Source organism: Embiotoca jacksoni, unplaced genomic scaffold (genome assembly GCF_022577435.1).
Source record: "Embiotoca jacksoni isolate LCO1_2020_lvr unplaced genomic scaffold, fEmbJac1.0.p SCAF_2, whole genome shotgun sequence".
Lineage (NCBI taxonomy): Eukaryota > Metazoa > Chordata > Actinopteri > Embiotocidae > Embiotoca > Embiotoca jacksoni.
The window spans coordinates 4,019,261-4,034,784 of record NW_027185340.1 but is presented as its reverse complement, the minus strand read 5'-3'; the positions used below and the strand labels follow the sequence as shown (position 1 = coordinate 4,034,784).

The 15,524-nt window shown below is 41.9% G+C and overlaps 1 protein-coding gene across 5 annotated transcripts in view; it reads right to left on the bottom strand.

Annotated features, from left to right (window-relative positions):
* myo16 (myosin XVI) overlaps window positions 1–15,524 on the bottom strand; it is a 100,215-nt gene that overhangs the window by 41,964 nt on the left and 42,727 nt on the right. For all 5 annotated transcript variants that reach the window (XR_011178448.1, XM_069154037.1, XM_069154039.1 and 2 more), the window contains exons 5-13: window positions 13,656–13,764; window positions 11,195–11,319; window positions 10,872–10,997; window positions 7,591–7,666; window positions 5,888–6,038; window positions 5,585–5,735; window positions 4,478–4,588; window positions 1,982–2,047; window positions 371–498 (exon numbers count right to left, since the gene is read on the bottom strand). Coding sequence is in view for 4 of the 5 variants with exons in the window: in XM_069154037.1 (XP_069010138.1) it covers window positions 371–498; window positions 1,982–2,047; window positions 4,478–4,588; window positions 5,585–5,735; window positions 5,888–6,038; window positions 7,591–7,666; window positions 10,872–10,997; window positions 11,195–11,319; window positions 13,656–13,764 (1,043 nt within the window). In the remaining variant the exon portion in view is untranslated. The remainder of the gene's footprint in view (window positions 1–370; window positions 499–1,981; window positions 2,048–4,477; window positions 4,589–5,584; window positions 5,736–5,887; window positions 6,039–7,590; window positions 7,667–10,871; window positions 10,998–11,194; window positions 11,320–13,655; window positions 13,765–15,524) is intronic.

The window sequence follows — 15,524 nt, the reverse complement described above, 5'->3', positions numbered from 1 at the left end:
ATTGGTTACGACTCAGTGGGAATGTCACTGGAGAGCTGGAACGGGATTTAATTGCAATCAGGGAGCTGCCTTGGTCCAGACGAGGACAAAGAGCAAGACGGCACAACGCTCCCAGCAAACATCCATCTCTGTGTGAACACCGAAAAGGTCTCCAGCTCGGCTCAGGCTGAGAGCTATTAATCTCTCTGGGAGTGTTTAACAGGTGTGTGGCTGAAGGGTGTGGACAAGCCAGGTGGCCTGCTAAACTATTATCCACTATAACCCATATGTTTATTTAACTCCGTTGACATTCATGTCTCATAATTCTGAGGCCTGTATTTCAGTGACTGTGAGAGTCTGTATTTGGATGTGGAATGGGCAGTCAGTGTACCTCAAGATGAAACACTGTGGGCGCCTCTCCTGCTGCATCATGTGGTAAGCTCTCTCTGCTGAGGAGAAGATGTGAGGCGGCAGAGAAGAGCACAGACGACCAGTGGAGCTCAGGTACAACTGACTCACCTGAGAAAGAGAGGTAGACCTTAATGCAACATGGAAACACACCAAAGTTCAGCAACGCAGAAGATAATGTTTCAGAAAAACAGTGAAACCATAGTGAGTGTCACCGTCTGTGTGTCAAGTTCATTATAAGACTTAAACGAATATAAAATACAAAGCAAATATAAGGCACAAATGTCATTCGTTATTAATACCAGGGGGTTAAATTTAAAAAATCCTCTACTGACACTGAGCTGTCACATCTCAACTTCCCGGCTAAAACAATGACAAGGATTTAATCAAGAAAACTTAAAAGTAATTGTGAAGATGTTTATTTTGGGGCTTGTGATCAACAAGGTGAATGTCACTACAATCAACTTAAGAAATTCTAATCAGGTCATTCCTATTTCCTCAGTTTATTTTTATGTTGACAAAGATCTGCTTCTAAAAATGAGTTATTTAAAAGTTTAAGTCATTTCGGAGATTGCATTTTACATTAGACGTAGCTTTTAAAAACACAATACATTCCTTAAAGGAATAACTTGAAAACATTGTAAACCTGCACAGTATAAAACAGTGAGCCCTCTAATGTCTATCCTACTGAACGGTAAACTGAGTGTAACACTGCGTTGGCCCAGTCCCAGACGTGTGCCAGTGTTGTATTAGTGGCTGTGGTAAAAGGGGAGGAGAATGGGTTTTGGACCACCAGACCAGAGGGGGTGACAGACGGCCAGCAGATCACACGTGTTGTGACATATGTCCTTCTCACACTGTCTCCTCCCTGCTCCTCCACACATCCTCTCAGTTGGCCCGAGATGCCTGGAGTGACTCCAGACAGAGGCAGGGATGGGACAGCCAGAGGGTGGCTTGGCTTCATCTGTCAGGCCAGGAGATGATGCCTCCTCCTGGGTCCACATGGGCAAGCCTCTAACTGGCATTAATTCAGCTATTTCAAAATTAGTTATGTGCAATTCAAAATGAGGTGACACAAACTGTCGCTGATTGGTATTGAAACATCAAACACATGATCATAAAGAAGTAGAGCCTTCCGGTCAGCCACTGACGGGCTCATCTAAGCTTTGGATATGTTAAATATCCTTTGATATTTGTAAGAAAAAATATTTTATGTGGAGAGGTAGTGTAATATAGTCTGTTTGAGTCTGAGAATGTGTGCGTGCATGTGCTACCCAAACTGGATCCCTCTCCTCCCTGGCTGATGCAGAAAGCCTTATGCTGTGTATCACTGACAGGAAGACTGCATTATTTATCAACCGCAAGGTCCATTTCATCCATTCATGCCCTGCTTATTAGACAGCAAATGTCTCCTTTACAACATAATTCTGCATGTACAGTACACTGATTTTCATATGTAAATCCTCATACAGTATTTTCAGCATGGCTAATGGTGTAAATTCAACATTACCTATAAATTACACATTAAGATGGTTAAGCACAGCATATCTTGTAAGTTTAATGTGAACTGCAGGTAATGTAAAGGCGTGCTTACCAAAGTGGAATAAATGGGCAGCTCTTTGTTTGGATTGACCAGCAGGAGGATGTGTCCAATGTAAGTCTACAAAGGAGCAGAAAGAAACACAACTAAATCATCTTTGACTTATTATAAACATTCATCTTTTGCATATGACGTGGCAGAGTTCTGCTTTAAGTAGGCAGACTGAGGCTGGGTTAACATGCTGGCTAAAGCGAACACTGACCTGGAAACAGACGTGCTTTCCCACTCCGTCCTTAACGCCAATATTCACGGTGTTGCCAATTTCTGTCCCCAAGAAAATGGTAATGTGATGGGACAGAAAGGTCAAAGAGTGACCACTAATGATAACCTCAGTAATGACCTTACTCTAATAAAACAACAAATCAGTCCTCCCACACACAGACCCCGAGGCCATTCCGATTAAAATAACCAAATCCCAATTTCTGACCCTTTCCACTAAACCGCTAACCCTCTGTTCCTCTGTTTGAAAGCTAACGCGCTATCCCCTGGGAGAGCGCAGGCATGGTTAACATTCTGCTACATGCCTATCTGTCCTTAGGCCATGGTTCAAGGTTAATGACTTGAACAAATTCCCACTGCTCAAAGACACAGAGCAGAACTCAGTACTTTCTGAATGTTTTTTTTTTACTAACTGGATAAAACTTGACTGGTTGCAATTTGAGCCATTTTCACCCAGTTTTATCTTATGACTGTCAGTAATCCAGCCTTCATCAGTGTCTTCTGTTGTATCCTCCCCCGGTTCCTTTCCGCTCTCCTCGGGGGTTTAGCGGTGGACTGGTCCTTCTATCCTGGCAGAAGGCAGCGACCACTCATCAAAGCCTCCATCTCTGACCACCCTGCTGGGAACATATGGAGCCTTCACTGCCTTTGTTCTCCCCCCATCTCTGTCCGTCACCATGTCTCTGCTCTCTTCACCTCTTTCTTAAAATTATATTCCTCACTAAAGGTAACGAAGGACATTAACTGTAGAAACAAGAAAGATGAAATGAAGGGGAATAACATGACCTCTGCTTTTGCTCATTTGATTGATACAGTGCTGCAAACCTTGTGTTTTTTTAAGCCAAGGTGAGTCATTATTTGCTTCCTTGACTTTGTTTAGGAATATGTTTGTAACAAAGTCAGAAAGGAGCATGATGCATACCGGTGTCACGCTATCAGATCAGGCATGCTGCGATATATATTTATATATACACACACCAATGACAGCTGCAATTTGTTAACTCAGTGTCCTTTCTTTTCACCACTTCTTCCAAAATGGACTGCACCTCCAGGCCTCATTATTCAGAAATCTAATTGTTTCTCTTTTCTTCATCCACCACTTGTACTTCCTTTCATTGTCATCCCCTTATCTTAGTCTCCTGCTGTGGCTAAACCTACTGTCTGTCGCCCATCTGGGTTTCTGTAATAACAGACTATTACCGCCTCTTCAAAGAGAAGAGAGTTCACCGATAGCGCCACATTGATCTGGTTCCAGTCTTCATAGAGCTCCGTCCCCGTGGAGCCAGACTACAGTTTTAAAAGATAGGAGAAAAGGGCGGGGACATAAAATGGACCGGTTGTTGGAGATGAAGGCATTTCACTCCTGAATGTAGTTATGGATTTTTCTCTCCGGTCAATCTCAATGGCATTGATTTTGCAATTGTCACCAGTGTAAGTATATGTGTGTGTTAGAATTAAGTACCAGTGTTACACAAGTCAGCAGACCGGAACAGAGAAGGGAAGGAATTTAGCTAAAAAAACAAAAAAACAGCTAAAAGTTAGGACTTGTGTTTTATATTTTCAGTATTTGTTATTCAAAGACCAACACAAACATTGTTTTAGTCCTTCTAATATTTTCTGACTTCCCTCATTTCAAGAAAAAAAAAGAAAAAAGTAAGTCAAACAGAAGTAAATGGTGCATTTGTTGGGAACTATTTTCAGCTGCAGATTCAATGTAATTTTGTGTCCTTATGTTCCTTGTAATCAAGAAACATGTAACCCAGTTAAACGGTCTGGCTCATTGTCAGGCCTTGGCTGCACATGCAATACTTCCTAGTTTTGTTTTGGTCTTTGAAATGGATTTTTAAGACAAATTTAGGTATATTCCACCCACAACATGACCCTTTAACTATACTCAGAACAATTACTACTAGTAGATGTGACAAACAATATATATTCTTCACCATGTTCTTCAGGAGAGGAGGTGCAGCATTTGTAATGCACGCTGTGTGATGTTTATAGTTGAGTAAACTTTATGTACATATGCTGCAGGGAGACACACTGCAGAGCTCATGGGTAAAAAAATGCCTGATGTGATCCAAACATCACACCCTGAAATTCCCAGACCGTATGCAACACTCCACTACAAGTAAACAACTAGCATCCCAGTTCTGCCCGTGAGGGAATGTGTTTTTATCTTTCTCTGTGTTCTTTGAGTGCTTTGGGTTTTGTTGCATGTTTAATGTTGAGTGGGATTTCTTGTCAAGTGGCGCAAGGACTGTGGAGTCTTACATAGATTTGGTCGTTGCCAAAGCGTTTCTGCATCTCGTAGAGCAGGCTGCTGTCAGTCAGCTCGCTGAGGGATGCCAGGTCATCATTGGGTGCCGGAGGCATCAGCTTAACCTGAGGAAAATACCATTTATTAGATTTATATTCTGAGACAGTGTTTTCTAGTTATTCTCCACTGAAGCCAACAGGTATTGCAGAATTAATTTTGTTCCAACCCAAATCTTATCCAACTGATTTCTTCTAATAGAACATTTTCGGTTTGAGACAGGGAAACTGCCTTGTGAATGTAATGCTTTTGGGTCTCAAATGCACATGTCTGGAGAAATGTACAAATACCATCTCTGAACTAGACACAAAATGCATTGCCCACTTTTCTACTCACTTAAAAAGCTTAAACAGATGACTGGTGACTTAAACCACAGGATGGGCACACATTTTATTTGTAATGTGAAAGTTGCAGCCAAAAATTTGAAGTAGACAACAGATTAAACAAATTTAAGATGGTACAGGTGTGTTTTCTTGGCTTGTGACTCACTCCCAAGTTTATAAAGCACGAAATGGTTTCGGGCCAAAATACATTTCTGATTTGCCACTACAGTTTGAACCATCCAGACCCCTCAGGTTGTCAGTGACAGGTCTGCTTTCTGTCCCCAGAGTCAAAACTAAAGGAGAAGCAGTGATCTGGAACAAACTCCCAGAAAACTGCAGCTGTGCTGCAACTTTTGGTTCTTTCAAGTCAAGGCTGAAGACTGTTTGCCACTGCCTTTTATTAAATAAAATAATTACTTATTTTTTACAGGGCACTGTAACTTTGACGTTGTATTTCTTATTTAATTTCTACTCAAAAGCTTTTTTGGTCTTAAGCTGCTGACCTATGTTATCGTGATGCCTTTTTTGTTTTAAGTAAAGCACTTTGAATTGCCTTGCTGTTGAAATATGCTGCACAAAGAATCATGCCTAGCCTTTCATATATCTAGAAAAACAAGGCTAAGCAACAAATGGAATATGAAATCTTACCTTTTGAGTAACCCTTATGGACATTTGGGACTCTGAGTGCTTACTGTCTAAGAGTGTTTTTTGTAGTCTGGATGCTCTAAAATGACAAGTTACCTGCTCCAATTTATTGGATCCGGAGCTGAAGGGGCCATCTAGGCCATTATCCTGAGAGGGCTGTCGGCTCAGTGCTCCACCTGCCTCTCTGAACATGGCACACTTCTCCAGCAGACTGTCTCGCTTAGAGATAGAGATGCCCAGGGGGTTCCTGTATGATAAATGGATAGGCAAGGAGGAGGAAAGGCAGAGTGGATGGTGGGACAGGGAGCAGATTTGGGGCAAAGTGAAGCAAAGAACAGGGTTTACAATATGTGGAGTAAACGTAACACAACATTAGTACTTATGAAATTGTCAACCCACAAGTTCTTGACAGGAGTGTTGAGGTCGTGTGAGCCGCTGTCATAGCGTTGGTCAGTGGAGGGTAGAGGAGCAGACGGATCCTTCAGTCTCTGCAGCCAGCTCTCCTCCGCATTCAGCAGCATATCTGCTATCGGCTCTGACACGGCAATATCTAATGGCATGATACAAAAGATGGGCCAATCAGTGGAGTGATTTATTGTAAAATCTGGAAATCTCAAAGATAAGTTTATTTAAAAACTTTAAAACACATATTTGCAAGTTCCAAAATAGATTTTATTACTATTTTGCATCCACTCAAATGTTGATCTGCGTAGTGAAAAGAGACTGAGAGATGGTGGTAATATTTTTAGCAAAAGCCTATATACTCTACACTCTAAAACAACCAGGTACACCTCTCTGTTCTTCTTTCATGCTAAACCTCTTTCACAGTCCATGTGCATTTTGCATTACTGGTGCAGAATGTGAACCCCACTGTGGTTTAATCCAACTGTGCTTCAGAGGAAGAGATCCCACTATCTGTAATGAGGTCTAACAGGGCACGAGAGAGGGGAATGGCTTCATCCTGTCTTTTTTTATTTCCATGTGACAGACAGTCCCCTAGACACCCATCTCTTGCTCTGTCTTTCCTTCGTCAGGTGGCTGCTGAAGAAGGACTCTGGGGCTCCATGTACAAAATAGGGGGACTGTCTCAGTCTCTAGGGCTTGTCGCGCAAGTCTACATGCTAGAAGGGGCTATTGATTAAGACCCGTGTGAGGCAGTCAGACCCGTGATTAAGCCACGGGAGTAAATGGCAACTATGGCATTTCATCCCACAATGGACAGTTTACAGGGTAAATCCGGAGCTCCTGTCTACGACCCATTTAATCACTACCACACAAGAAAGAACATTAACAGTGACTGTTATAGTCACCTGGTTCAAAGAATATAATGGCTCTTTTCATACGCGAGATGCGGGAAGTTCTAACTGTGTGTGTGTGTGTGTGTGTGTGTGTGTGTGTGTGTGTGTGTGTGTGTGTGTGTGTGTGTGTGTGTGTGTGTGTGTGTGTGTGTCTGTGTCTTCAGTACAAATAAAATGTACGAGGGTGGGATGTAGAAGGGATGAAACTGTAACTACACATTAGGAGTGGGCATCAATTTCTGATAGTAAATGTATCAACTGACAACTAACTATTCATGCAAGTCTTTTGTGAGGAAGGAAATGCATTTACCTCCAGATTGAACCAGTGCAAACTGTATTAGTTTAGACCTCTGCTAATCTTGAATTATTCCATTATTGCAACAACAATACATGCTTTTGGATAATGGTACCTTTATTTCCATTAGCATACTATTCACACCACCCCATTATAATTACTGCTAATGTCTAAATTTAACCAGTGCATGTAGGGGTTTATTTGTGTGCAGCATCAGTTAGGTGTGAATGTTTTCTGTCATTAAGAAATGAGGTCTCACTAGCAGAGATATGCAAAAAAAAAAAAAAGGCTCACAAGAGAATGATTATGAGGACGCCTCAATCACTGCGTATTTTGTGAATGTATATGCACGTGCCTGTTTTATACTATCACCTTGGTTTTTATTGCATTTGAAGAAGTTCAGCCGAATAAGGCAAAATTCATTTCTACGCTTTTTTGCTTCATTACCTCCTCATTTTGTGTGTCTGCGCACATGCATGTATATTTGTGTGATTGTGTAAATGTGTTACCGGAGGGCTTGTCTTGGTTGCGGTTCAACACAGTCGGGTTCGCTCTGTGCCTGAGGAGCTGGCTAACAATGCTTGTCTGTAAGAGATGGGAGAAGCACCAACATCCATTTTCATTAAAAACTCCTTGAAAAACTCAGCACCGGAACAAAAACACATTTCACTGCAGATTTTTCATTGCTTTTGAGGAACCTCCTGTTCAAGGGTACAGATATGGTGGGTATTTCTACATCTATGGCTAAGGTGAAGAGAAGAGTGGATATGAAAATGTGGTATGGCACACTGTGACACGGACTTTGAATTGAAACACTAAGCAGATGATGCATACAGTGTGTGTCAAACATGACAGGTCCACACAAGTGGTGCCTCTGTCGGAGGAGATCCTTTAATAATGAGATATCTTCCATCACATGTCAAAGTGGAGGAGCCCCATAGTTGTCTTCCCTCATTTCTACGCACAGGGACACGTCATGCTGTCACCTCTGTCCTCTGTTGTTCTGTCTAGGTTTTCCTGAGACTAACACAAGCTCTCATTCTGTGAATTCTGACTTGTTTTCCGCTCTCTCTCATTACTTCTTTATCTTTTAGTCTCTTTTATCACCCCTTTAGTTGCCTCTTTGGAGCATCTACTGTATCAAACCCATGAAATCCCTATGTGATCAGAATAACTATTTATGATTAGCTAACCGATTATCAGGACACCTCAAACATATTTACATTGTTTTGCAGTTACTGGTGCATACAATATATTACACAGCAATGAACCAGATAATTATGTTTGAGCTAAATTACCATCCAGTAAAAAATGTACTGTCCTTTAATGAGAATGAAATAATTTTGTATCGAATTTATTATCGATTTTCAACACTGTAATCAAAAGGCACTTGAGACACTTAAGTAGAACCAAACCTACATTGAAAGAAAAAATAGACAAATTGAAGGAAACTCCACTGATTTAACACACTAAGGTAATTTTACTCATAATTGGCAGCACTACTCAGCTTGTGAACACAGTTGTATGATGTTTTCTCTAGCTCTGAACTAAGTTTCCAAGTCTGGCGACAACTAAGCCTGGGCTTAGGGACTTTAAGTTCTCAAAATAACGGCCACATAACAAAATGAGGGTGAAAATAGACATTCATTAGTCACTGGCAAGTTGCCAGTGACTAGAATCAGGATATTTTCTGCACTGATTTCAACTATTCTATTTCAAACAACTCCCGTGAGTCTCAACTTTATGGAAGTCCAGGACTAAACATCCTTTGCTGTAAGTGACAGTTTGAACTGCTCTGGAAGTAGCAGAGACTCTTTGCAATGTAGCACAGCAATACGACATGATCGAAGTACAGGGGACTTAATGACTCAGCACATTCAGCAGACTGACTGTGACCCACGCCAACAGCTGTTCAGCTGTGAGTCTACAGTGTCTCTGCTGCCCACAAACCCTATCAGCCAGACTCACACTCTATAAATACAGACAACACGTCAGTAGCACCACAAGATGTGAACTCTTCAGTGGGTCAGAGTTTAAAGAAGGACCAAGAAAATGTTGTCAGTACATGTGATCAGCAGGGACATCGCAACCTCACTGTGGATGTGAAATGGTCCAGACTGTCCTTTCAATAGTAAGTGTCACACTTAAAAATTTATCTTGAGATTAAAGTGGTGGTTAAATTTTTTAACTGTTATCTGAAACTTGCCATTGCTATATTGCCACAGCTTTCAAATGTACCTTCATCATAAAACTGAATAAATTAACCCAATCCCAGTAGCACTGTACTTCAATACTGTGTCTTTTTTGTTTGAAAAAAATCCAACACGAAACTATTTAAAAATTCTTCCCTCAAGAGAACACAACTTGAAAAGCCCCAACTCCAACCAGGGAAGGTAAGAGCCAGGGTCGCACTTATCACAAGACCAAGGGAGGGAAGCTTAATTAGCTGCAGTAATAGGGTCATGCATCTTCTTAAAAGGTCAGTCTAGTACGTTTGCCAAACTGCACAAGGGGTCTTTGGGTTTAATGTATCAGCTGGTCTTACAGAAGTCAGTGAGTGTCTCCAAGAAACAGTTTGCTTCCGCATTATATCAAAATCTCTTCTTATAGGTCGAGCTAGCAATTCCTGGATCATTGGCTGGACACACATACATATCTTGAACCCATCCTGTGTTACTGACGTGTCACTGTCTAGCTATAAGATGAAGGTGACAGAAGGTGAATGTACAGAAGACTCAGGGAGTAGTTTGTATGCAGGTGGCAAAGTACTGGCTCCAGTAAAGAGCCGATGGCTGAGGTGATTTAGCACTGCAAGGAAACCTGATCGATTCTCCAATCTTCCAGATTGCCACTCTTCAGTCAGATACACTTACATATGACACACACGAACACGCACGAACGCACACACACACACACACACACACACACACTGTAATTGCATATGTAGAGAGTCAAAGCAAAGAGACATAATGAGGTTAATATTCAATTTGACAGGACCACTCTCTGAACATGCACATGTGAATCAACTGATTAAATATCATCTGATCATCTAACAACTGCAGGAAGGATTGTGTGTGTGTGTGTGTGTGTGTGTGTGTGTGTGTGTGTGTGTGTGTGTGTGTGTGTGTGTGTGTGTGTGTGTGTGTATGTGTGTGTGTGTGGGGGGGGGTGGACAAGGGATGAAGATCTGTATGAATGAAACAGCTACGGGGCAACCGAGGGGACAAAAATAATTTATAAAATACACTCTAGTAAGGAACAAACATGGCTTGAGGATAAGGCAAAGATGTAGAGAGTGACTCCAAATATCAAATGAATACATTCTCTTTGTCAGCAGCCAAGCACACGGCTCAAAATGTAATGAAATAACTAGTTGGGACAGCAAGATCTGAATGTGATTGCTTCCCTCTCTTCATAGCTGGACCGCTCCCAAACCACCAGATCCCATTCACATGCTGTTCCCACAGCTCATCTGGAAATCAATCTCCTCTCCTCTAAGAGAGACCATTAAACTGCTAATCTAAAAGGCTGTAAGAAATGCATATACAGTGCTCCTGTGTGCCGGCAGTTAAACTGCTTCTGATCAATAGGCCCAAAAAGAGCAGTTTATCAGAGTGTGCGCAAGGTAACTGGAGGCAAATTTCTCTGACAAACAATCCATCAATAATTTCCTGGTTATTTCATTAAAAGCTGTAATCACACTGATCAATACAGGTAGATGAGTTGTAATTAGGGGTCGACTTGATTAATGTCAGGGACGTTCTGACATTTCTGTGCGGCTGTCAGTTACCTGTCCATATTTAGCAGCCAGGTGGAGAGGGGTCCAAAAGTTGTTGTCAGCGGGATGAGGGTCCGTTCCACTCTCTAGTAACACAGACACCACCTCTCTGTAACCACTGGCACAAGCAATGTGAAGCTTCAGAGAGAGAGAGAGAGAGAGAGAGAGAGAGAGAGGGAGAGAAACAAAGGTAAAATGTAAGTTGAGTGTTAATAGTGAAAAGGAGAAGACAGCAAAATCTGGTTGAGAATGAATTGAAGAAACAGAACAAACCACTTATACAAGAAAAAAAAAAAAGTAAACTCCCACACGTTAACACACGTGACCTCCCTTACCAGAGTGACCCCGTCATCATTGGGCTGGTTGAGGCTTCCCCCTGTGGCTACGAGCTGCCTCACGTCAGATAACATGGTGCTAGGTCTCTGTGTCTTCATGGCATGCATGGATGACACATCCACGCCTACAAAAACACCAACACAATTCACGACTCATTTTTACAGGAAGTCTTTATTTGTCATGCCAAAAAAGTAAATCAGTGACTTTGCCATATGTAGACACGAGTTACAGTGGAGTGCACGGTTCTGACGTGTGCATTTAAAAATTGCCCAGTTTTTGCTGAACTAAATTGCTTAAGAGGATTTGGTTTGAATTGTGTGTGCTGTTTTATGATAGTGGTTTTGAAGTGTCTGCGCTGAATTACAGTACAACTACAGTGTATGATTTTAAGAGGATGCTGGATCTGGGAACAACATTCACTGAAACACAGACCTAAACGATTCAAGGCCACTGTGACTTGCGGACAAACAGAGGTCTAACGAAGGATCAATACACCGCTCCATATTCATATACACACAGAGGACCTAACTTTGGTTGCTGTAATAGCGTAAATTGATTATCAATCAATCCATCTTTCACTGAGATAAGCTGTAGGCCACTAACTAATTGGACTTTTCCAGATAGACTGGTTGAATCAGCTGGTCAATAAGTGTGTCTTTCCAAACAAATGAGAGCCTCGGGGTGTGGAGGTATACGCGACAAACTCATAGGAGCACTATTGCAACACAAAAGAATTCGTAGCCTCCACAGTGCAAAAACTTATGGTAATCCATACATGAACCACAAGTAACTCAGCTGGATCAGTGGAACGGAAATAAAGAATAATATGAATTTAGATTACTGCAAAGAGAAAACGTCTCTTTTTTCCCCTTTTACTTTTTAATGTAGCGACACAAAGTCTTTTTCCTATATCCACAAACTTGATGGGGATATAGAGCTTGCAGCCAAGTTGCTATAGCAACAGAGCGCCTGCATGAGTAAGAATATTCTTCATGGTGGCGAAGCCCAGTGCAATGTGGGGGGAGGTTGGAGGGGGTTATCAGAGGAGCTGCAGGTAGGCAGGAGGGAAGAGATCACCACAGGGGCCAACACACAAAAGCAGGCTCAAAACAAGTCAGTGGTGGGGGAGTTACAGAATATGTGTGTTTGTGTTTGTGTGTGTGTGTGTGTGCGTGTATGTGTAGGCTGGTCTAAGCTTTGATGAGTTAGCTGTCGGCAGTCAGATTCTAGCATTTGTCATGTGATTCAGTGAAGGAACATGTGGAGCCAATGGTAGATGGATGGAGGAAAATCCTCCATCCCTGTCTATAACGGTTTCTGTCTGGCTTTGTCAGCATGATTCCGGTTCCTCTTTCTGTGCGTGTTTCTCTGTGTCTTTTTTCACTGCTTCTCCCTCTGTCACTCTGTGTCTGCTTCTCTCACTCTCTTCTCCCTGTGCCTTTATCTCTTTTATTCCCAGCGCCAATGTTGACCTTCTCCTTTCTCTGTGGGAGATCAGTGCCCCAATTACAATCTGCTATCATGAGGCCTGTGGGTGTACCTCACCTTCACACCCCCCCCACACACACACACCGCGGGCTCTATCTCACACCCGGCAAAAAGTGGCTCCAAGTGCAACCAAGTATCTTTGTTAGTTTCAGACTGTCGCAGTTGGCATTTTCACATCAGCGCACACACGTTGAACAGCAAATGTGCTTGTGGCCATTTTAGCACCCATGGGTGTGTTGGTCTTTGAATGAAGTGTGGTCAGGCACATAGTTGGTGCACTGCTATCTTGAGGCAGCTGGAAATGATTCTGTGATCGATTGTTTGCATTATTAAGACAGTAATATGCCCCTACATAAGTGATTGCATACTTTGCTTTTTACACACACAGAGACATGCAGGAGCCCACAAACGTACTAAAGATTGAAAGTAAAACGAAACAAAGTTCAAACATTATTACATTAATTTGCTCTATCTGCAGATCAGTTTTCTCTGCAGAGAAGCATTCTTTCTACTACTTGGCAAATCCACCCTTACAATAGCAAACCACCAAGAGGCAAGCATACCTGGCACTTAAAGGGAATGGCAGATGACACTATGTGTATGATTAATTAAGAGACATGCATTTCTTTGCACTCAAATTCTCTGCAGTTAAACTAGCAAAATTGGGTTTGGACAAAATAAACTGGCAACATGTGTTTTAGACCACTCAATGAAACTGTTGAAATATAGCCCCTCATTTAACTGCAGGTATGACATATTAACCAATTACATCGTTCCAATACTACAAGATTCATTTAAATATTTACTCATTATGTTTAGATGAAGTTTTCTCTTTCAAAAAGGCTTTGATACCATGAAAGCCATCCATTTAAATTTGAATGAGAAGAGCTCATGATTAATTACATCTGAAATGTCAAAGTTATCTCTGTCTCTGTGCGACACACAATAAGCAGGTGGTGTGCAGAGCTTTACCATTTTCCTCCAGGTGTTTTCGGAGGATATAGCTGGTCTCTGTTCCCTCGAAGGCGTAGTCCAGAGGAATGTTTCCGTTGATGTCCTGCAGCAGGACGTTCACACCGGCCTTCCAGGCACAGGGCAACACAAAAAAAAGGACACAAATAAACTGTGTTTTAGCTGGGGCCATTCATCAGACTTGAGTCAATGATAGAGTGCAAGTAATTATCTTGGCTTCCCAGAGGCGTATACCTGAACAGAACCATGGAGATGTTAACATACAATACAGTGAATTAAAGAACTCATTAAAATACTGCCTGGGGGGTGGGGCAGTAAAGAGTGACGGCATTGGTTACCATTACCTGGGATCATCGGTTAGTGTGTGTGCGACAAGATTAATGTGTGTTTACTCAACAAGGACCCTACAAGAGCAGACTTCTGTCATAGCATGAGATAACCCAAGAGACTTTCCCTCGGGCTCCTTTAATGATTGGTACTGTGACGACAACACAGTCTGTGGTCACAATATGGTTATAATTGATTGCTTCTCTTTGGGGAAGACTACAGCACTCATTATTCGTAGAAATGACGCAACGCTTTACCAGTAAAGCAGAAAGGATGTGCAAGCAAAGCAATATGTACTTCAGTTAAAGTGACAGAGCCTTCTTGATGTCCTCTTCATTTTTATCATCCCCTAAAAGTAACGTACAAGTGGAAGTTGTCAGCATCCAGCTATAAACTGTTTCCTGTTGTTTGACTAAACCATAAAAGACAAGCCAGTGTAACGATCATAGCTGGACGAGGTCTGATAACAGCAATGGGGGACCCTAAGTCAGGGCCCGTTGTTAATATTTACAGCTAATAGAATTCTAATGACCCAGTTGCAGTGCGGCAAAGAGATTTATGACCCAGTCCTGAGGCAGTCAAGAGACGGAAAGGGTGGGGAAGGTAAAAAAATGGGAAGAAAATGCAAGGAGGCAGCCAGCTGATCGAACAACACAAGAGCAGTTGACCTCGGTACTCTGAAAGCCAATCAGGAAAACCACAATAATACTCAGCCTAAATAGCAACATCCAGCTGTTTATTTGATTTCTAATTTAGACAACTGGTTTTATTTTCAATTTCAAAATACGTTTTGCAGATATTCAGAAGAAACATTTTTCTTTCAAGAAATACCAAGAAATTCCAATTTGATAGAGGCAGTACAACGTTTTCAATTCTACATATCAGAGAATCTGTTCTTGGGAGGTTTCATTGTGCACCCATCTGTGTTATCTAGTGGGAGCTGTATTCTCTCGCTTACAGTATGAAGGGTTAGTTCGGGGTTAACAAAGGGAATTAATTAACATTAACCTTGCTCAACTGCTGCTCATGACTATTCATGAAAATACCAGAAACCTTATCACAACATGAAGCACAGCTTGAAAAGCAAGAGATGAGACGATGAGCGATAGAGCAATATTAGGAGAGCAATATTATGCGCCTTCTGCCCTCCACCACACACATGCACATACACAAACACACACTCAACCCTCCCTATCCCTTCCTTAATGCTCTGATGTCAAATTTGGACTGCTCCATCTATATTTCTTAGATTTGTGCTTTGCTGCCCGACACCAATCTGCAAAACCTTCTCATAAACCTGACAGCTCCTCTCAGGGTGTGTTTGTTTTGGTCTCTGGGTGCATGTGTGTGTTACACAGTGGGCAGCAAAGAGGTGTAGTAACCTGGGCAATTCACTTCAAGGTTCAGTAAAAGTCAATAGGAGTCTGGCAGGATGAAGTTATCAGATGGGAGACAGATATATCTTGCTCGGCCCGAAGGCCACTCTCACCACTGACCACCTTCACTTACAGCTGTACTAAAAACAGCTGGAGAAACCTTAAA